At 40.7% G+C, this 23,549-nt stretch overlaps 1 protein-coding gene across 14 annotated transcripts in view; it reads right to left on the bottom strand.

Annotated features, from left to right (window-relative positions):
• The window catches only part of LOC145358204 (uncharacterized), a 131,843-nt gene that overhangs the window by 56,225 nt on the left and 52,069 nt on the right, over nucleotides 1–23,549 (bottom strand). For 13 of the 14 annotated variants that reach the window (XR_013889455.1, XM_080212002.1, XM_080212001.1 and 10 more), the window contains 10 exons: nucleotides 19,585–19,671; nucleotides 19,293–19,379; nucleotides 17,928–18,002; nucleotides 16,386–16,481; nucleotides 14,079–14,156; nucleotides 11,573–11,743; nucleotides 10,952–11,035; nucleotides 10,770–10,838; nucleotides 6,945–7,037; nucleotides 157–234 (listed from right to left, as the gene is read on the bottom strand). Coding sequence is in view for 13 of the 14 variants with exons in the window: in XM_080212002.1 (XP_080068128.1) it covers nucleotides 157–234; nucleotides 6,945–7,037; nucleotides 10,770–10,838; nucleotides 10,952–11,035; nucleotides 11,573–11,743; nucleotides 14,079–14,156; nucleotides 16,386–16,481; nucleotides 17,928–18,002; nucleotides 19,293–19,379; nucleotides 19,585–19,671 (918 nt within the window). In the remaining variant the exon portion in view is untranslated. The remainder of the gene's footprint in view (nucleotides 1–156; nucleotides 235–6,944; nucleotides 7,038–10,769; nucleotides 10,839–10,951; nucleotides 11,036–11,572; nucleotides 11,744–14,078; nucleotides 14,157–16,385; nucleotides 16,482–17,927; nucleotides 18,003–19,292; nucleotides 19,380–19,584; nucleotides 19,672–23,549) is intronic. The other variant, XM_080212005.1, reaches the window with a different exon arrangement.

Raw genomic sequence — 23,549 nt, 5'->3', positions numbered from 1 at the left:
TCTGGAAAATAACAGAAAAATGTGCACTTCCTAATCAATGTTTTCAATCTAATGAACTCAGCAAAGAAAATATGTTTATAGTGAAGAAATGTCATTCTTCACATTAGCTAAAATTTAGCCTCCTCAATTATCTTAAAGAATTGAAGGAAAATGTACCTCCATGAAGAAGCTTGTGTTTCCAAAGAATAGAATAATACGAGAACCTATTCCCACAAAGGCTGCAGTTGTGCACTCCTGAAAATATAAAATGATTGCATTAGATCACAATGCTATAGATTCCAGAGCTGACACAAACACATTCTCATTGCATCACTGCATACTTACGTTACAATAATATTAAAACAACGCCTTATTAGGAAATTCAAATTTTTAGAACTCCAGTTTTGATTGACGAGCAGAATCTCCTACAGAAACATTAATCACTCGTAAATGATCTATCTTTGGAGGAAAGGAATAAGCATTTGGACAGGCTTGCTTACTCCTAGTGAAATGTGCTAACATTGAAGGTCAACCAAGACCACTGTTAAAGGGTATCCATGAAGATGGTTAACAGACCAAGCAAGTCCTCTAGGTTGATTTGGGTAGAAAAATTGCCGTGAAAAATAACAAAAATGAAACGTAAAGTAAAGATCAATTTGTGCAATAATGTTTATGGATCTGTAGAATCACAAAATTTGAACGCCCTTAAAGTTGGCGAGTCCACAACTGCTGCAGGCGAGGCATTCCACGCCCTTACTACCCTCTGAGTAAAGAACCTACCTCTGACAACCGTCCTATAATTACCACCCCTTAATTTAAAGCTACGTCCCCTCGTGTTAGCCATCACCATCCGAGGTAAAAGGCTCTCACTGTCCATGCTATCCAATCCTTTGGTCATCTTGTATGCCTCAATTAGGTCACCTCGTAACCTTCTTCTCTCTAATGAAAATAACCTCAAGTCCCTCAGCCTTTCCTCATAAGACCTTCCCACCATACCAGGCAACATCCTGGTAAACCTCCTCTGCACCCTTTCCAATGCCTCCACATCTTTCTTATAATGCAGCAACCAGAACTATACGCAATACTCCAAGTGCGGCCGCACCAGAGTTTTGTACAGTTGTAACATGACCTCAAGGCTCCGAAATTCAATCCCTCTACCAATAAAATCTAACACACCATTCGCCTTCTTAACAACCTTATCAACCTGGTGCCAACTTTCAGAGAGCTATGCACATGTACCCCAAGATCTCTCTGCTCGTCAACATTACTAAGAGTCCTTCCATTAGCCCTATATTCTATACTCCTGTTACTCTTACCAAAGTGAATCACCTCACACTTTTCCGTATTAAACTCCATCTGCCACCTCTCGGCCCAGCTCTGCAGCTTATCTATGTCCCTCTGCAAACTGTAACATCCATCCTCACTGTCTACAACTCCTCCAACTTTGGTGTCGTCAGCATATTTACTAATCCATCCTTCTATCCCCTCATCTAGGTCATTTATAAAAATGACGAACAGCAGTGGCCCCAAAACAGATCCTTGAGGTACACCACTTGTAACTGAACTCCAGGTTGAATATTTCCCATCAACCACCACCTCTGTCTTCTATCAGCTAACCAATTCCTGATCCAAACTGCTAAATACAAAGAAGAACAAACAACAAAATCAGCCCGGGAAACAGGCCCTTCGGCCCAATGAGACCGCGCCGCCATCTCAACACCACCAGTCCACCTCTCTACCCACGACCCCTGTCTAATGTTTTATGGCCATCCAGATTGAGGGAAACTGATTTAGGGACAATTTATTCCTGCCAATCAGCCTAACAGCACATCTTTGGGGTGTGGGAGGAAACCGGAGCACCCGGAGAAAACCCATGCAAGCACGGGGAGAATGCGCAAACTCCCACAGACACCGGCCCAAATCCATGTGTCTGCACAGCAATCAGTGATAGTCACTGAGCTGTCGTCTTGCCCAGTATCTTGTCCAGTTTAGGCACACACTAACGACATGAAGCACTAGGCCAATCTCGAACAACCAAGAGCAGCCCCAGTACGACCCATCGCGTGTATGCCCCTCGTTGGACATGAGGTGGACCGACTTAAAACCTGTGAATGAAAAGAGAAAAAACGTTATTATCATACTACACCCATTTACATTACCAGGGACGCCCCAATGCTAATGACCCTTATTTAAAAGGATTTCCTATATCCACCCATCTCCAACTCAGTCATGTGCCTAAGTTACTCTTAAAGGACTCTAGCGTGTTTGCCTCCACCACCTTACTTGGCAGAGCATTCCATACCCCCACTACTCTCTGTGTGAAAAACCTCCCTCTAATATCTGTGTTGTACCTCTCCCCCCTCACCTTAAGTCCATGGCCCCTTGTCCTACGTGTCTCTATTATAGGAAATAGCTTACCTCTGTTTACTCTATCTATACCCTTCATAATCTTATATACCTCTATGAGATCCCCCCTCAGTCAGCCTCTTTCAAGGGAAAAGAGCCCCAATTTCTTCAGTCTTTCCTCATACCCCAGTACTTCCATACCAGGCAACATCCTGGTAAACCTCCTCTGCAGTCTCTCCAGAGTCTCCACGTCCTTCCGGTAGTAAGGCAACCAGAACTGGACGTAGTACTCCAAATGCGGCCTAACCAACGTTCTGTACAACTGCAACATTAGACTCCAGCTCTTATATTCTATACCCCTTCCTATAAAGGCTAACATACCATAGGCTTTCTTCACCACACTCTCCACTTGCACTGCTACCTTCAAAGACTTGTGCACTTGCACCCCCAGGTCTCGCTGCAATTCTATACTCCTTACGGGCTTACCCTTTATCATATAACTTCCCCCTACATTATTCCGGCCAAAATGCATAACCTCACACTTATCCGGATTAAACTCCATTTGCCACGTATCTGCCCAATCAACCAGCCTATCAATATCCCGCTGTATTGCCAGACACTGCTCCTCACTGCCTGCCAATCCAGCCATCTTGGTGTCATCAGCAAATTTGCTGATCACACCACCTACTCCCTCTTCCAAATCATTTATATACACTACAAAGAGAAGAGGTCCCAGTACCGAGCCCTGCGGTACACCACTAGTGACAGATCTCCAGCTAGAAAAAGACTCCTCCACTACTACTCTGACTCCTCTTTGCAAGCCAGTTCTCTACCCGTCTAGATACCTGACCACATATCCCATGAGCTTTAATCTTCTGTACCAACCTACCATGAGGGACTTTGTCAAACGCCTTACTGAAATCCATATAGACGACATCAACGGCTCGTCCTTCATCGACCGTTTTTGTCACCTCCTCAAAGAATTCTACCAGATTCGTAAGGCAAGACTTCCCCTTGACAAAGCCATGCTGCGTATCCTTAATCAGATTGCAACGCTCCAAGTGCGCATACATCCTATCCCTAAGAATCCTCTCCATCAACTTACCTACCACTGACGTTAAGCTCACCGGCCTATAGTTACCCAGGCTATCCCACCTACCCTTTTTAAACAACAGTACCACATTCGCTATCCTCCAGTCCTCTGGGACCTCACCTGTGTCCAAAGAAGAGACAAAGATTCGCGTCAGAGGCCCAGCAATCTCATCCCTCGCCTCTCTAAGCAGCCTAGGATAAATGCAATCAGGCCCCGGAGATTTATTGGTTTTAATGCCCTCTAAAAGCCCTAACACTTCTTCCCTCGTAATCGATAGATCTTTCAATTGGTCTACCGCTCCCTCAATGACCGTACATCAAGCCCCTCTCCTTCGTGAATCACCCTCAATCCCATGCAACTGCATTTTCTGCAAGAGCCTATCATGGGGAACCTTATCAAACGCTATTGGAGAGGAAGTGCCAGGGGTTTTGACCAGATGTCGGTGAAAAAACAGTGATATAGTGCTAAATCAGGATGTTGTATGACCTGGAGAACCTGCAGGTGAGGGTGTTCCCATGTGTTTCTTGTCCTTGTTCTAGGTAGTGAGTTTGGAAGTTGCTTTGGCAAGATGCTGAGTGGTCTTGTGAATGGTACACACTGCAGCCGCTGGGAGCCATGATGGACAGAATTATTGTTTAAGGTGGCAGTAGGTTGCTGATCAGGCTTTGACTTGGATGGTGTTGAGTTTGAGTGTTGCCGGAGGCTGTACTCATCCAGGCTAGTGGGGAGTGTTCAGTCACACTCCTGACTAGTGCCTTGTGAATGGTGGATAGACTTTGTGGAGTCAAGTGGCAAGTTACTTGATACAGAATTCCAAGCAGAGATCTTTAATTGATTCCCACTTGCATCAGTTTTGCTAAGGCTCCTTGATGCCATACTTGGTCAAATGCTGCCTTGATTTCAAAGACAGTAGAGTTAAGCTCTTTGGTCATGTTTGGATCAAAGCTCTAATGAGGTCTGGAGCTGTGTAGCTCTGGCAGAACAAAAACAGAGCCTCGCTGAGCAGGTTACTGCTGAATTAGAACTACTTGATAGCACCATCGTCAACAGCGTTGTTCATTACCTCATTGATGACTGAGCATAGGCTGACAAAATGGTAATTGGCTGGATTGGATTTGTCCTGCTTTTTGTGCAAAAGCATATCTGGGCAATTTCCCACACTATTAGAAATTGTGTGGGAAGATGCTAGTGTTGTGGCTGTACTGGAATCACTTGGCTAAGTGCAAACTAAATCTGGAGCACAAGTCTTTAGTTCTACAACCAGGATGTTGTGGTACTTAGTGCATTCAGTCAATTCTTGATATCACATGGAATTAATCAAATTGGCTGAAGACTTGCATCTGTGACACTGGGGTCCTCGGGAGGAAGTTGAGATGGATAAACCACGTAACATTTCTGGCTGAAGACTGATGGGGGCAGCATCCATTTGCTGGTCATGCTATAGCTGACCTCAAAATGCCCAGTACTGATAGTGTGACTCATGTACCAACTGTTTCAGCATTATTAACACAACCAAAGTATAATCTGTTAACTGATCAGTGCAGCACTTAAACACACAACTGTAGTATCAAAATAAATGCTGCTCTTCAGCAAATGAGGAATGAGAACTCTCATTTGGGAGGAACAGATATGGAGTAATTTGTTCCTCTGCGAAGAAGAAAAATCATGTTTTCTTTAAACATTTAAGGGTGGGGAAGAAAATCAATAACCTTCTCTAGAAAAATTGACAAAGCCCAAAATTAGGTTTTGTCAAACATGGATGAATCCAATTGCCAGGAAAATAACACATGTTGTAAAGCGCAAAACCATCCATTCGGTAATGTAGCAGGATAAAGGGCTTAAATGTTATCTTTAAAAGTAGTGAACCAATGCAATATAAAATAAGCTCTCTGACTCCATAAATTAAACTTGCAATTGGTAAATTGTAAGGAATTTTAATGTTTTCACAGTGCCACTTTTAAGCGAAGGACAACTAAATGATTATCAACAGATAAGCTTTTCCCATAATAAGGAGCACTGATTCAAATATTTTAAATAACAGTCCTTTGCATGGTCCACAATTCCCGTGCCGGGCAGGAAAATTCCCCCGTAATGTTTTTTTAAAGATCTGTTTTAATGGAAGTGCTAATCCATGTTTTTTTTTACAGCCTACATAACCATACTTGAGAGCAGAAATTGTGAAATGTATGGATCCATGTTGGACAAGTGTGGTTATGAAAGTGACCTCAAAACATTGTAGCCCTAATTCTGCACACTTTGCTTCTATCAAGCAATGTTTCCTGCTTGGCACAGTGGTAGCACTGGTGCCTCACAGCACTCGATTCCCAGCTTGGGTCACAGTCTGTGTGGAGTTTGTACATTCTCCCTCTATTCTCCAGGTGCTCCGGTTTCCTCCCACATTCTGAAAGATGTGCTGGTTAGGTGGATTGACCTGGACAGGCGCCAGAATATGGCAACTAGGGGAATTTCACAGTAATTTCATTGCAGTGTTAATGTAAGCCTTACTTGTGACTAATAAATAAGCAATTTTACTTTATATTGCAGTTTTCTGCCAGTGCAAAGCCTCATAATCTTCACCCTCAGATATATCTAGCAATATCTAATCAACATCAATTGTTCCCAAGAAGACTTGCAGCTTTCAACCGTGCGTCCGGTGCAAAGGCTAATTTTAAATGGATAGAAGATGGTGCAGGCCAGAAGAATGGCACCCTGATCTCAATATCCAATTTACCAAAACACACTCTTCTCTTGAAAAGTTCTACGCTGGATGGTAACTGAGTCATAACATCTGTCTGTACATTCCAAAGATACTGAAATTTGAGGCAAATTGAACTGGATTTCTAATTACAAATTCCTGACAGTCGAAGAAGTTATATGATTTCCCAATCCCCATGAAATGAACATCTACATGAGACTTATTGGATTAAACCATCAACGTGTTTGTGAAATTCCTTTGCACACTGTAACAAAATACAAAGTAAATTATTTAATGTCTTTTTAAAATAGTAGACAGAATATTCTGTGAATGCTTTTGTATACAAAATTGCATTATGTGCTAACATTGCATTCTGAATTTCATCTTAATAACTGAGGCACTATATCGGAAGGCTTAAATGTAAACATACAGAAATTATTACCAGTGTTTTAAGCTTAGAACTGACCTGAGAAACCATTTATTAATAGATCATAATTTTTCAAGTTTTCTTTCCTCTTTGGAAAGCTAACATTAAACATAACTAGGATGATTACCATTGGTCACTGGGTCCCTACGCAAGGGAAGGAAGAATGAATTTTAATCCCTGCACCTTCTCCCAATTCACTGACTCTTGATGGTATGTTTGCCACTATGTGGTCAAGGACACAGTCTCCCTGTGATTCCCTCGACAGCTGAACTGTGAACAGTCATTGGCTTCTTCATGCAGAATTTCAGTTCAACTTATTATTACAGCATGACTCACTGAGCCTTCCAAATTTTTCCCAGGCACATGGCAAAACATGCAAAAGGAGTTAGGAAAATTTAACTTACTCCTGGGCTTTTTGGGTGCCTTTCTGATTTTCACAAGCACAGTTCCGCAAGTTTTAACCTGACCAGCAACACTTTGGACCAGTTTCACTCCATCTGCAGGGCAGGAAGATACACAAAGTAAAAACAAAACCACGTAAAAAACTGTTTTACTGTTTCTGTCCTCTTTGCAAAATACCCTGCAAGTTTAAACAAAGCACATTGAGAACCTACGTGATAATTTCGGCTCACCATTTTCATCAATGTAGGATTTAACTAAAGTTGTAACATTACTTACCTGAATCTTAGGTAAGTGATCTGGAAGACAGAAAGCTATAGACTATAACACCTGGTTTGATGCATGAGTACAGTAAAATAATGCTGATAATAATATGGTAAAATAAATGAGCATAATGAGTAATTTATCATAAATATACTGAGTATTTTTTTAAGAATAGAACCATGACATTCATTTATGAAATGCCTTTACAACAGAAAAACATCTTAAGATGCTGAAACAGAAATAAATAAAAACTAAAATAGACACAGACAAAAACAATTAGGAGCAATCTGATTAAAGTTGGGAGTTTTTATAAAGGTCTTAAAGGAAAAATGGGCATTGAAAAGGCAGACAGTTGTTTTTATTGGGGAATATAGAAAATAGGAACAGTGGTAGGCCATTCAGCCCTTCGAGCCTGCTCTGCCATTCATGATCATGGCTGATCATCCAATTCAGTAACCTGTTCCTGCTTTCCCCCTTTGATCCTTTTCAGCCCCGAAAGCTATATTTAACTCATTCTTGAAAAGACACAATGTTTTGGCCTTAACTGCTTTCTGTGTTAGAGAATTCCACTGGCTCACCAATCTCTGGGTGAAGAAATTTCTTCTCATCTCACTCCAAAATCTACCCTGTATCCTCAGACTGTGATCCCTGGTTTTGGACACCTCCGCCATCAGACACATCTATCCAACTCCCCTGTCTAGTCCTGTTAGAATTTTATAAGTTTCCATGAGTTCCTCCCCTCATTCTTCTAAACTCCAGCAAATATAATCCTAAGCTACTCAAATCTTTCCTTGTATGTCAGTCCCACCATCTCAGGACTCAGTCTGGTAAACCTTTGCTGCAATCCCTCCGAAGCAAGAACATCATTCTCAGATAAGAAATCCAAATCTGCACACAAATTACCAAAATTTTGCTGCTGTTCACCCCGGTGGGATCGTAATGTCAACCCCATTGACAATAACATCCCACTGCCAACCCGCATGTGCCGCCTCCTGCCACTGCAAAATGCTTCGGAAAAGGGAAAAAAATCCCATCCAATATTCTAGGTGTAGCCTCACCAAGGCCCTGCAGCAAGAAATCCCTGCTCCTGTACTCTAATCCTCTCGATATGAAGGTCAATGTCTGTGTGTTTACTTTCAGCGACTGGTGTACGAGGACACCCAGGTCTCGGTGCACATTCCTCCCTCCCAAATGTACAGCCATATAATCTACCTTCCTGTTTCTGCTACCATAATGGATAACCTCAAATTTACCCACATTGTACTGCATCTGCCATGCATTTGCCCACTCACTCGCTTATCCAAATAACATTGAAACATCTCTGGATCCTCCACCCAGCTTTGTGTCATCTACAAATTTGGAGATATTACACATTTAATTCCTTCATTTAAATCATGAATATATATAGTGTAAATAGCTGGGGTCCCAGCACTGATCCCTGTGGTACCCCACTAGTCACTGCTCACCACTTGGAAAAATAATTTGAGAGCTTAGGCTTGGCCATCAAAAGTGGGGTAAAGAAAGGTGTTAAATGCACAGGTAAGCAGAAGGAACGGAGAGTTTTTTTGAAACAAAGTCATACAAAATAAAGCTGAAATGCTGGGAACAGGTTGACAAACGTTTCTGGTTGCGTTTAATGAATAAAATTAAAAGTTTGATCTGTGAAGACTCAGGAGCTTTAACTGAGGTTGGCAGAAGAGGCGATTCCCCAGCCCCATACACCTGCAAGTACAAATCACATTATGGCCAGATAATCTCACGAGAAGGGCCATAACACGATTTGCAACAGGGAAAACCCATTTAGTGATTTTCCCCTCCGTGGCCAGCAATGTAATCTGGTTCGCATTCAATAACCTGAAGCTGGTGGGAATTTCTGCTGCTCTCCAGAGACAGACCTGACGTGATGAACACACCAAGAGGCTTGGAGGCCATTGCAGCCCCTGGGTAGTCAGGGACATAGCTGGGCACAGTCAACCTGGCACTGCTAGGGAAGGGGAGCCTTCATTGACCCCATAGTGGTGTTTAACTTTGGGAAGTGTGGTGGTGTTGGTACCAGTGATTAGGGGGTGCAGGGAGGGGATGACGAGGTTTGTAGGGTTGTCTGGCGATCAAGGCCCTTTGAAAATGGAGCCCTGATCTCCGAGAAGCCAGCCACGCCGGTGTCAGGTCCCACGCTTTCCTGGTGGGAATCTTCCTAGGCTCCAAAGAATTTACTAAGTGGGGGTGGATTGCAATCTGGCTCATACTAACCCACCCGGCAGGAATCTCACCGCTTTTTCCACCAGGGACAACATTCAGAAATTTGTTGGGAGAATTGTGGACCAGTATCTATTATCTATTACCTGAAAGGAAAACACGAAGCTCAATGTTGCAAGTCTGAAGTAAAATGGAGCTGTTGAAATATTTGCAGATATGAATATATTGCTTTTAAATAAGCACAGCATTCATGTTGAGAATCCTAATAATGTACTCACTTTGTCTGTGAACAAATTTCATCAGTACTTTGATCTTGCAATGAAAATAATCTTCATTTTTACATACTTTTGATACAAATACATACTTAAGGTTGTGGTGAATTTAAATTTATTGGTGCTGATATGTTACATGACAGAAGTATTGTTCACTTAATCAGTGGAAATAAACTTTGAGTAACATAATCACATCGCCACATGAGTGGGATAAGTGGCAGGATGCCTGCCAACGCATTTAACGAATGGGGAAAGAGCTTGTAGATAGCTCATGATCTCCAGAATTCCCTACAAACTTCACAGCTAACAAGTTACTTTTAAAGTATGGTCATATCTACTTGGATTTGGAGAGTGTAGCAGCTATTTGACGTATAGCAAAGTCCCAAAAATTAGTGAGAGACATTTGACTATTTTTGTACTGTTGATTGAGGGATAACTATTAGCCAAGATGCCCACATTCTTCACTTTGATTTTGGATGGCACAGTGTTTAGCACTGCCCAATTTCTGGACACGGGTGGCATGGGGCTCAGTGGTTAGCACTGCTGCCTCACAGCTCTAGGGCCCCTAGTTCAATTCTGGTCTTGAGTGACTATGTGGGGTTTGCACGTTCTCTCCCTGTCTGCATGGGTTTCATCTGGGTGCTCTGATGTACAAAGATGTGCAGGTCGGCCAGATTAGTCAAGGTAAATTGTCCCTTAGTGTCATCGGCATTAGCAGGGTTATGGGGATAGGGCCTGGGTGGGATTGTTGTCAGTGTAGGGTCGATGGGCCAAACGACCTCGTCCTGCACTGTTGGTAGTCTATGATTCTATGGTACTGACAGAACAATCCTGTTCTACATTTAATTGTCATGGATCTTTATATCAACCTCACAGAGCAGAAAGAACCTTAGTTTAATGTCTCCTTTGGAATGTCACATTTCTGATCATGCAGCACCTCTTTAATACTGCACTGAGTTTTCACTTGGATTACATGCTGAAGTTTCTGAGGCGGGACTTGAACATACGGTCTTCTGACTCATGGAAGAGTTCTCCCAATGAGCCAAAAGTGACACCTAATAATCATTGCTCAAGGGTAGAAAACAGAAATAAACTTACCATGGGACAGAACTTTCACAGGTGTAACTCCAGCTCTCTCATTCACATTGCTTGCTCTTCTGTGAAATGCTGTTATGGGACAGCAAAACCCACAAAGGAAAAAAATACAATTCAGAAAGGTGCTGACAAAACTATTATGCTGCATAGCTTGTATCTTTAAACAAAGCAGATTAGTAACATACCTGGCATTCCTAATGGCCTATTTTCAACAGTACAGGCTCTTTCCAGAGATGTAACATTGCTAATCTGCATGTCAGATAAGCAACCTGTAAACCAGAAGCAATGGACAATTATACCCCAAGGCGGAACAATGCATTACACTAAAGACATACAGTAAACCAAATAATTAACTGAATTTTAAATTAAAATGAAACACATAAAATTTATAAGTATCTAAAACCTAATTAAACTTAGTTAAATTTCTTGATAGCAATTCAACGAAAGGTGGTAATTTTGAATCTAAAGATTATAATTCTGAGTGTCTCAGATTATCAACAGTTATGATCTGCTAGACTTTTAACTAAGAAATTAATTGCCAAATCATAAGACCGCAAAGGAAATTATTTAATTCAGAATTGTAAAGCAAATGATGATTATTTTACTGCATGATTCAAATTACTGATTCAGAATGTAATCAAATTGGAAATAATTTCTCTGGCTGTTTGGCATTAAGTTGAGAAAGAAATGCAAGGGAAATGCAGGCCATAGACAATATATTTCCAACATTTACACTGTACCAAAGCCTGGTAAAAAGTTTTAGAAAAACATTCCAGATGGAGTTCTGTATCGAAGATGAGACTTACTCTCATGACGCCGTTGGATGTGCCTTTTGAGTTCAGATGGTCGACGGAACTTCTGATCGCACATTATGCATACGTGGGGCCTATACCTCTGATGCACAAATTGAATGTGGTCCACCAGGCCACTCTTTCGTGAAAAGTTTGCTCCACACAACTGACAGGTATTTAACTGCCCTGTAAAGAAAGAAAATACCAAATTCAGCAGGCTCTGAATACAAATGCACTCTGGTACATAGCTCACACAATCTACCAGCATGGAAAATAAAAACAACATTTATTTGAATCAAGATGGGTTCGGTATATCCCATCAGGACAGGATTGGCTTGCTTCCTGTTCCAAAATAAACTGTATTTCCATCGTTTCACATACTATGATTCCAACATTTTCTGTTTCAGATTTTCAGTAACTGAGATATTGCTGGATCACTAATATTTTTCCCCCATATATTACAGGAAAGTGTAACGACATAAAACTTAACCTACAACAAATTCACAGAAAAATCAATTTTCATCAGAAATGTATTTGATATGTGCTGCTTGCTTCCTTTAACAATAATGGTGATACCTGGAGACATAACAATAATAGATTTCATAAGGACAAGGGCTCATGGAATAGGTGGACATGTCACAGCTGAAATTCAATTCAAAAAAATGTGAGGTGATAGGTTTTGGTCGAATGAATGATGAGAGACAATACAAGCTAGATTGTACAGTTTAATGATGCAAAGAAAGAAGGCTTTGAGTGTTTGTGCACAAATCCTTAAAGATGGCAGGACAGGTAAATAAAACAGTTCATAGAACATATGCGGGCTTAAGCTTCATATAGAAGAGGCATAGAATACACAATTCAAGAAGTTATCCTGAACTTGTATAGAACATACAATTTAGCCCCAGCTGGAGTGCTGTGTCTAATTCCAGATACCACAGTTTAGGAAGGATACAAAGGCTTTGGAAAGTGTATAGACGTGATTTATAAAACTGGTTCCGGAGATCAGGAATCTGGAGAGGCTTGGGTTGCTCTCATAATAGCAGCGAAGGCCAAAAGGTGTCTAAAGTCTTGAGTGGTTTAAGGAGAGCAAGTAAAGAGAAACTTTTTAATGGTGTGGATAAATATTTGGAGAAGGACAAAAAAAAATTGTGTAGGTATGCAGGAAAGAGTGGGAAGGGGGGGGGTCAACTGGATTGTTTTCCTAAAAGGCCAGCACAGTCTCAATGGGCCAAATGGTTCCTTTCTGAACTATGTTTTGTTTCTATGCCTTTCACAGCATTAACAACTTTCACTCTGTGTTCCTACATCAATCATGGCTGTTATTATAAATAATAGAGTTGCTGGCATGGCACTACATGATAGACGGGATGGGAAGAGGGAAAAAAGGTGAAAGGAAATCCTTTCGTACGAGGGATGTACAGATTATGCTACAGTCTAAGAAATAATTTAAATTTAATCTCATATGGGTGGAATTTTCCCAAACCAATGGCACAGTGTCCAGTTCTAACTGAAAATCTGGAAAGCATGTTTCACCCCAGAGAAACAGCCAGGCTTTCTCCTCAGATTTTCTGATTTCATCAAAAAAAAAGCAGGGGGAGGCACAATTTGCTAAAGGGTGGGGCCTAAAGATGCTGCTAAGGCCGACTCCAAAGAGACCAGGATGCCCCAATCTCAAAGTTGAGAGACAGGCCCCTCAGACATCACTCCCAAATCCCCGCATCCAAACTAGCCAGCAAATCCTCTCCCTCACCCTATCCATCAATGCCAGCAATCTAGCCTGGCAGTCCCACCATCCATCATTGCAATTTCTCCCCCACACTCCCCTCCCCCATTCACGATCGACAGCAATCTCTTCTCCTCTCCCCCCACCCCCACAACCATCCATCATCACTAGCAATCTCCGCTGCCATTCCCTCATTGCCAGCAATTCCTTTTTGCCTTTTCGTTCTGCCCCCGGCAGACGCTGTCAGACCTGCTGAGTTTTTACAGCATTTTCTATTTTTGTGTAAAAAAATTCACTATTTTAATTGACAACATTGGTTATAAAGGTTGGTGCCAACTAACCAGAGGTTTTTTTCCCCTCAAAAATTTTGTTTTAATTTTGTCTGATAGATTTTAGACTAATATTGTTGTATTTGCTTAACACTGCATCAAATTACGAAAATACAGTCACCAAATTTACAATTGAATCCACTGCTTGTGTTGCATCATACTGACACTAAATGGTAACTTATAGCTTTACACATGGACTGCAGTAGTGTCTTACTACATTTCCTGATTGTAAACATGCATGTACATACTGAAGAGCTACACATGCAGTCAGCCAGTATCATCTTTATCTAAGATGAGCTGAATGAAGCAATGAATAATGGTCACCTTTTTTTTATTCATCTGTGGGACATGAGCGTCACAGAATTTATTGCCCATCTCATTTATTATATTGGTTAATATAAAAATTGTTAAAACACTGCAAAGTAAATATTTCCCAATGTTCAAAAACAGTAAGGAAATTCAGTTTTACCTATGGACAAGTCTGAGTCATGAATGGGAGCATTGTAAGACCTGTGCCTGTGATCAGAATCAAAAATTCTTTGTCCTTCTGCAACACAGAAACATTATGCTTATATAGAAAAAATTAAAAGAACTTGAATAAAAATAAAATTCAAGTATTATTTCATAACCATACATAAATGATAAAATGCTATTTGCATACAAACCAATAATCAGTTTTCTTTATTGTAAACCCAATAGCAACAAAGCTGACAGCAAACTATGACAGTGAGAATTTTCCTGAGTTTAGCGGTGTTTTGGGTCTGCGAGTTATCAGAATTTGTACATTTGCATTTCATGAATTAATGTGGCTGATTTGTTAGCATTAAGCTACATGAAATACAAATATTTCAATACTGAAATGTTTTATTACTGACAAAAGGTTTCTGATAATAAATAGTGGATTAGTGGTCCACTAATTAGTGGATTAGCTTTGTAAGAGGGAGGTCATGCCTCACAAATTTGGTGGAGTTTTTTGAGGAAGTGACAAAAAGGGTTGATGAGGGTAGAGCCGTGGATGTCATCTATATGGATTTTAGTAAAGCGTTTGACAAAGTTCCTCATGGCAGGTTGGTGCAAAAGGTTAAAATCTCATGGGATAAAAGAAGAGGTGGCTAGATGGGTAGAGAACTGGCTTGGCCACAGAAGACAGAGGGTAGTAGTGGAAGGGTCTTTTTCAGGCTAGAGGTCTGTGACCAGTGGTGTTCCGCAGGGCTCTGTACTGGGACCTCTGCTATTTGTGATATATGTAAATGATTTGGAAGAAGGTGTAACTGGTGTGATCAGTAAGTTTGTGGATGACACGAAGACGGCTGGAATTGCCGATAGCGATGAATATTGTCGGAGAATACAGCAGGATATAGATAGGCTGGAAAATTGGGCAGAGAAATGGCAGATGGAATTTAATCCAGATAATATGGAACGTTGGTTACGCCACATTTGGAGTACTGCGTCCAGTTCTGATCGCTGCACTATCAGAAGGACGTGGAGGCTTTGGAGAGAGTGCATGGAAGGTTTACCAGGATGTTGCCTGGTATGGTGGGTCTTAGCTATGAGGAGAGATTGGGTAAACTTGGATTGTTCTCCCTGGAAAGACGGAGAATGAGGGGAGACCTAATAGAGGTGTATAAAATTATGAGGGGTATGGATAGGGTGAACAGTGGGAAACTTTTTCTCAGGTCGGAGGTGACAAACATGAGGGGTCACAGGTTCAAGGTGAGGGGGGCAAGGTTTAACTCAGATATCAGAGGGACATATTTTACACAAGAGGGTGGTGGGGGCCTGGAATGCGCTGCTAGGCAGGGTGGTGGAGGCGGACAAGCTGGGATCATTTAAGACTTATCTGGATAGTCACATGAGCACATGTGGAATGGAGGGATACAGAAGAATGGTCTAGTTGGACCAATGAATGGCGCAGGCTTGGAGGGCCAACAGGCCTGTTTCCTGTGCTGTATTGTTCTTTGTCAACGATCTATAATAGTAATGTGCCACAGATTTTCTTCAATATAGTTAATATAATTACCACCATTTGTTTTAATTTGGATTTTGCCTAAATATTTTTATCATATCACCAATGATTCTTTTGCAATCCAAACTTTTAAATGAGAATTATCTCAATGCTGAAATGAATAGAACACTTAGAATCACAGAATCCCTGCAGTGTTGAAAGAGGCTATTTGGCACATTGAGTCTGCACTGACAACAATCCCACCCAGGCCCTACCATAACCCTACATATTTACCCTGCTAATCCCACTGACACTAAGGAGCAATTTTACCATGGCCAGTCTACCTAACCTGCACAACTTCAGAGTTTGGGAGGAAACCAGAGTACCTGGAGGAAACCCATGCAGACACAGGGAGAATGTGCAAACTCCACACAGAAGGTGACCTGAGGCTGGAATTGAACTTGAGTCTCTGGTGCTGTGAAGCAGCAGTGCTAACCACTGTGCTAATTATTAACGATAGGTTCAAAATGTGATAATGTCCCTCTGTATAGGAGGTAAAATGAGATTCTTTGTACTTATGGCTTGCTCCATGCTGATTTACCAATTCCAGTAAGATGTAGTAGGGAATGGTATGGAATTGAATCTGAACACTTCACCACTGGGAAATAATAAATATTCTGAAGAATGTGAGTCATCTTGCTCCATCTCATACAAATTCTAGAACTAGTTCAAAGGCAGAATGAGCCAATGCATGAGAAAGCTGATCTGCATACATGGAGATCAGAAATCAAAGAGGGGGAAAACATGAAGATAACCATCTGTATGACTTACTGTTTGCAGTTTGCACCTGCTGTTTATCTTCTCTAATAGGCAGCAAATTATGATGTTGGACATCAACTATAACTTTTCTGAAGGACTGATCAATACCTGCAAAAAACAATACATTTTGTTACCATACATCACCAACATGTCACACTGTAATCATTAAAAAATAAAAGCTGATAAAACAATTCAACATGAGCACCCAATGGGTTAATGGCAAACTATATTTTGAAGTTTAAATGCAGTGAGGAGAAGTTATTCAGTTTAGTGAAAGTGTGGCTAACTTTGTTAGTGAAGTAAGATCAGTTTTTGCAAAAATACTAATGCAAGGTCAGGTTTGTGAAGAACTCAATTTTCTGACAAATGGCAATCTTTTATTATCTTGGATAAGATACTAAACTGGTATTCCAAGCATTTTATTTAGAAACATGGCAACAATTACCAGCAAACTCACCTTGAGAACTAAGAGGTGCTCATTTTGGGGCTAATCAAACCCTACTAGCTCCCACCAGCCCCTCCAAAATAAATAAAAGTGTGGGTGAAAAGGCAAGTATTTATATAGTATTGGGAACCAAAAGCATATTCAAGCATTGGTTTCTCCAAGCCAATAGAAGTCTGATAAGATTTTGCTTGCTTTACTTAGAAGCTAAAATGGGTCAGTGGAGCATCAGTACAGTCGTTATCAAAAGACAAGCACGTAACATGTCAGCAGCCAGTCCCCTACATTTGAAGCAGGACTCACTACAAAACCTAGTCCATTAAAAAAGCGTATCTAGGTCCAACCATTTATTAACATATTGCTCGTTAAAACAATTTTCAAAACAGATGCTCTCCCAAATAGGGTGGAAAATTGTCAAAGGATAACACTATTCACAATAAGAAGTCAATGAATTTCCTTCAACTCACTTTATAGTCTGAATGCCATCAAATATAAATCATTTCTAGCAGAGTCTTCTAACACTTCATTTTTTGCAACACACCTAGCACTAATCTTGAGCCAAGATACAAGCCTAAGTCTTGTACCTTACATGTTTCAATGGTTTGAGAAAACCAAAAATAAATGTCTTTCTAAACAGCTACAATGTAATCTTCAGTGAAATAAATGATGACTTAGTCAATAACTTCTAAGAGAAAAACATGTGTTTTTGCCAGTAGCTTCCTAATTTTAACTTGGCTGCCAAATTCTGTACATTTTATCCAGACTCTTCATTTATTTATAAGAAATGAAGCTTCTCCTCAATCTTGTTCGTTAGAAAGAATTCTTTCAGTCTGGTATTCTATTCTACAAACCCAGTTTAGACAGCGACTGCTTTATTCTTCACTCTATTTCTAACTGTTAAGAAAATGGTAACATTTAGAGTAATACAATCAGGAGTACTTTTGAGGCAGAGTAAAGCTAACCCTGACCTCAGAGGGCCTGATGGTGAAGATGATGAAAATGGATTATTGACTTTATCACTGGCATTTAGCAATCTATACCACAAGCACAAGAAACCTGTAAATAAATCATGTAATTAAAATTAGTTTCAAATAGAATTGTAATGGACTCACTACAAACTTGTTTTTCAGCCAGCTGTGATCCAGCTATCTGATTCCAGCCTTGATCAGAAACAGTATTGTCAACAACTAGGAAGAAGAAAACTTGCATTACAGCAGGATAATCTTCAGTGAATTAGATGACGACTTTGTCAATAAACTCCAAGAGAAAAGCACCTGTTTTTTGCAAGTAACTTCCTACTTTTAATTCATTCTGCCATGTTCTGTACATAACAAATGAAGTATAGGACAAAATAGCACAGAGCATTAAACAAATGTTCTTAAATGCTTTTTCTGTTGACAATTAAAGAATTTAAGATGGATATTTTTGTTGATTTACGGAATAATTCCTATAAGAACAAATCAGTAAAAATTCTGCATCATATACAAGGGAAACTGTACGAGAATATTCAATTTAATGTGCATACCCAAAATGGCAAGTTTCTTTTTTAATTTAAATAATCAAAAAATTTGTTAAGGTACAAAACAACAACCTCTATTTACAAAGTATCTTTAATGTAATAAAACATTTCATTTTTAATGCTTTGCAAGCATTATCAAACAAAATTTAGCAAGAGGCACATAAGGAGTGATTAGGTGAAATTACATCAATTTTGGTCAAAAAAGTATTAGGGCTTGATGGTGAAGATGATGAAAATAAAAAATTGATTTTATCACTGGCATTTGGCACAAGAAGCTTGTAAAACTAATTTTAATTACATAATTTGTTTAAGTACAATTGTAGTGGACATCAATCAGCTGTTAAAGGAACAAGGAGGTAGAGGAAGAGATTTAGGAGATCATTCCAGAATTTTGAGGTCTAGACAGCTGGAGGCACAGCCAACAATGATGAATCTATTAAAATCAGGAGGCCACAATTAGCGGAGCACGAGTTCTCAGCATTGGGGGTGGGTGATGCTAGACTGGAGGAAAACTCAGAGATGGGGAACAACAAGGGTGATTTGAAAACAGGAATGAGAATTTTTAATCTAGGCATTGCTTAACTAGCGGCTCATGTAGGTCAGGAGGCACACGGCAGATGGGTCAGCAGGGCCTGGCGTGAGTTACGACATGCGATCAGAGCTTTGAATAGTTTCATAGCTGTCAATGGAATAATACGGAAGGATGACAAGGAGTGACCTAGAAATACTTTCTAATACTTAAATAGAAATACTTTTTAAGTATTTCTTCAAATGCCAGAAAATCTTAAGAAGAAACAGAAAATAACAAAAATATTGTAATCCATCAGGCCAGAAGTTCAAAAATTACTGCATTGTATTGTTTCTCTTCAGTTCTTTTTTCACCAATAAATATCCACCTGCCTCTTAAACATGCCAACTCTCTCTGCCTCCTTCAGACGACCAAATGTACAGTACTAACCATAGTTTTTATGGTCCTCAATGTGTTTCCAAAAACTGGACTTGTATTTGTACTTCTTCCCACAGATTTCACATGAGAAAAAGTAATCTGAGAATACAAGAGCGTAACATTTTAGGGTTTAGGCTTAATTGAATCCGAATATAGGGAGTATCACAGTTCTCCCAGAACATTAAGATGTTGCATGATATTTTGCAAGCTTAATAAACGTCCAGAAGGAATTCAATGTGTTGCTGTTCATATCACATACAAAATAAACAAAGGAGAGCAATGTGAGTACTATAATCAACGTCACCTAGGAGTGGTCTTGGTCGTAATGCAGGGAGAGGATCGCTTGATGTAATGTTGAAATTTGAAGGAGGATTTATTTTTTCTGTTACACCTAGATTCATAAAAAAAAAAATCAATCAGCAATTTGCACAATGTTTATAAATGAATCAGCAGTTGAGTAATTCCATAAACTGGACCCACTAGCTTCAATGACAATTAACAGAATATGTGATGCTTTCCCTCAAAAACAGCTTCTTCACTCTTTTCGCTTCCCCGGCTGAGTCTTCATCCTCACTCTGCTTTCCCACTCTTTTACCATCTCTTCCTACTCCCTCAATAATATCTCTTTAAACACATAGAAAGGAGATATCTTCTTCTCTTGGTCCACTTCCAACATGGTCAATTGTCCCTCTCCACATCAAACTTTGTCTCTGTACTTTTCTGTAGCTGCTCTCCCCCTGCCCAGCTGAACTTTTGTCTTTCAATTTTTTTTCAAGTAGGAAGCCTGAAAGAGGAGAAGCCCATGAAAGAGCAGAATCATTGAATCTCTACAGTGCAGAAGGGGGAGTGTGGCCCATCAAGTCAGCACCAACTCTCTGATAGAGTGTCTTACCCAGGCTCTGTCCCCCGCCCTTTCCCTGTAAACATTTATCTAACCTACACATCTTGAGGCACCAAGGGGCAATTTAGTCTGGCAATCCACCTAACTGGGCATCACATATTTTTTAATATTTTTTTCATGAAATATGGGCATCATTGGTTTGGTCAGCATTCATTGCCCATTCCCAATTGCCCTTGAAACAGTGGTTGTGAGCTGCCATCTTGAACTGCTACAATCCATGTGGCATACCCACAGTGCTACTAGCGAGGGAGTTCCAGGATTTTAACACTCAAGGGACGGCGATATTGTGTGTGCTTGTAGATGGTGGTGTTCCCATGCATTTGCTGCCCTTGTCCTTCTAAATGGTAGAAGTCACAGATTTAGAAGGTGCTGTCAAAGCAGCTTCGGTGAATTGCTGTAGCGCATCATGTAGATGGCATACACACTGCTGCTGCCACCATGCATCAATGGTGGAGGGAGAGAATGTTGAAGGTGATGGATGGGGCTGCTTTGTCCTGAATGGTGTGGAGCATTTCTTGAGTGTTGTTGAAGCTGGACTCATCCAGGCAAGTGGAAAGTATTCCATCTCACTCCTGACTTGTGTCACAGAGGATGCAGATGTAGGAAAAGTATCAAAATCACAAGCAACACAAACAATTGACGGATATTTTATTCTCTGCTAGATATTATTTATTGGATTTGATTTTTCTAATGGATCCAGCTTTGGAATAAGAGGGTTCTAATACAACTGCTCTTTGCTAGTATTTGAGTCCATTCTAGAAAATTAATGTTCATTATGAATAATAAGTTTTAAGACATGAGTGCGGAACATTTCTTTGGCAATCCTGGAGTGAATAACTTAGTTTATTTTGTTGGGCGTATTGCTGTCTGAACTCTGTTTGCCTGCAGACTGGGCAATGCTATACTGAAATTAAGCAAAGTCATGTTCCAATGCTAGAATCTGTCATCAAAGAAGAAATAGCGAGGCACTTAGAAAAGAATGGTTTGATCAAGCAGACACAGCACGGATTCATAAAGGGGAAGTCGTGTTTGACGAATTTATTGGATTTCTATGAGGATGTGACCAGTGCGGTAGACAGAGGGGAACCGGTGGATGTAGTGTTTTTAGATATCCAAAAGGCGTTTGATAAGGTGCCTCACAAAAGGTTACTGCAAAAGGTTAGGATGCACGGAGTTGGGGGTAAGGTGTTAGCGTGGATAGAGGATTGGTTGTCTAATAGGAAGCAGAGAGTTGGAATCAATGGGTGCTACTCTGGGTGGCAGTTGGTGACTAGTGGAGTGCCGCAGGGATCGGTGCTGGGGCCTCAACTGTTTACCATTTACATAGATGATCTGGAGGAGGGGGCTGCGTGTAGGGTAACGAAATTTGCTGATGACACGAAGATGAGTGGAAAAGCAAATTGTGCAGAGGGTGTGGAAAGTCTGCAGAGAGATCTGGATAGGCTGAGCGAGTGGGCGAGGACCTGGCAGATGGAGTATAATGTTAGCAAATATGAGGTTATCCACTTTGATAGAAATAATATTAGGAGGAATTATTATTTAAAAGGCGAAAAGCTGCAGCATGCTATGGTGCAGAGGGACCTGGGGGTCCTTGTGCACGAATCGCAAAAACCCAGTCTGCAGGTGCAGCAGGTGATCAAGAAGGCGAATGGAATGTTGGCCTTTACAGCGAGGGGGATAGAATACAAAAGCAGGGAGGTCTTGCTGCAACTGTACAGGGTACTGGTGAGGCCGCAGCTAGAGTACTGTGTGCAGTTTTGGTTGCCGCATTGCAGAAGGATATATTGGCCTTGGAGGGAGTGCAGAGAAGGTTCACTAGGCTGATACCGGAGATGAGGGGGTTAGCCTATGAAGAGAGATTGAATAGACTGGGTTTGTACTCGTTGGAGTTTAGAAGGCTGAGGGGGGATCTTATAGAGACATATAAGATAATGAAGGGGATAGACAGGGTAGAGGTAGAGAGATTCTTCCCGCTTAGAAAGGATAGCAGAACTAGAGGGCACAGCCTCAAAATAAGAGGGGGGGGGGGGGGGGGGAGTGCAGTTAAATTGGAGTTGAGGAGGAACTTCTTCACTCAAAGGGTGGTGAATCTCTGGAATTCTCTGCCCGTTGGAAGTGGCGAAGGCTACCTCGCTGAATATGTTTAAGTCATGGGTACATAGGTTTCTGATAGACAAGGGAATTAAGGGTTATGGGGAGAAAGCGAGAAAGTGGAACTGATCCACTTCAGATCAGCCATGATCTTACTGAATGGCGGGGCAGGCTCGAAGGGCTAGATGGCCTGCTCCTGCTCCTATTTCTTATGTTCTTATTTAGCCACGCAGCAAAAAGCAACAACCATTATTTTTAATATGGACATGGCTCTCCACAACAAGTTTTCATCCGCTTCTTCCTTCCATGGACTACCTTTGAAAGTAGGCAATGTTATCCTTCGGAAGAAAGAAAGACTTGCATTTATATCCACCTTTATTGAAACCAGGATGTCCCAAAGCACTATCCAGCTAACAGAGTGCTTTTGAAACCTAGCCATTTTTGTAATGAGGGAAATGCACAGTCAGTTCCCACAAACAATAATGTGACAAATATTTATATTTTTCTGGTTATTTCTGTCCTTGGAAAACACAATGAGTTCCTTTTTCTCACTTGGTAGGCAACTGCTAAAGGCACTTTATAATAACAAATGGCATTTTGTCCGAACCGAATAAAACCTTGTGTAATTTCACCTCTGAGAATGTGAACTACAATTTTAGAGAAATGTAAGTAAAACATCCCATCTGAAATTTATTCTGGGTCACAAGTTCTCATTACTGCAGCCAAGAACTACTTTAGCAACTGTGAATGTACAGCTAGCTGAGTTTGGCTCTAACTAGTCTCATATTGGGCATCTGTTAGGTGTTGTAAGCAGTTCACATTGATTTATGGCACAGAGCTTTATGTTTCCATTCCAAGAAGCTACAAGATTGGCAAGTGTAGGAAAATTAAAAGGCTACATTGCACAAGTGGATATCATACTGAGCTTGGGCTAAGGAACATTACTGAAATAAAGCAGAACAGGAATGATTATGCATCTAATTCATGCCATCCTGGAGTCTGATGAATTTGCTGACTATTCCATACTCATACTAAACCCCGGCTTAAAAAAAAATACAATTCTGCATTACCTTAAAACAAAAACGCTTGGGTCCTACGCACAACTTAAAATCACACCCCTGTACCTTGCATTTTTTTAAAAAAAAGCTGTAGCCTGGTGAAAACCAATCCCTCCACTATCCTATGAAAGATTTAGCTGAGTACTAGTGCAAACAAGAGACTAACTAAAAACAGAAGCCACTGTTAATACTTGCCTTTGGACAGGAGAATGGATAAAA

This window comes from Carcharhinus amblyrhynchos, chromosome 25 (genome assembly GCF_965287045.1).
Source record: "Carcharhinus amblyrhynchos chromosome 25, sCarAmb.v2.hapA, whole genome shotgun sequence".
NCBI lineage: Eukaryota > Metazoa > Chordata > Chondrichthyes > Carcharhiniformes > Carcharhinidae > Carcharhinus > Carcharhinus amblyrhynchos.
This window is presented reverse-complemented; position numbering and strand designations above follow the sequence as displayed.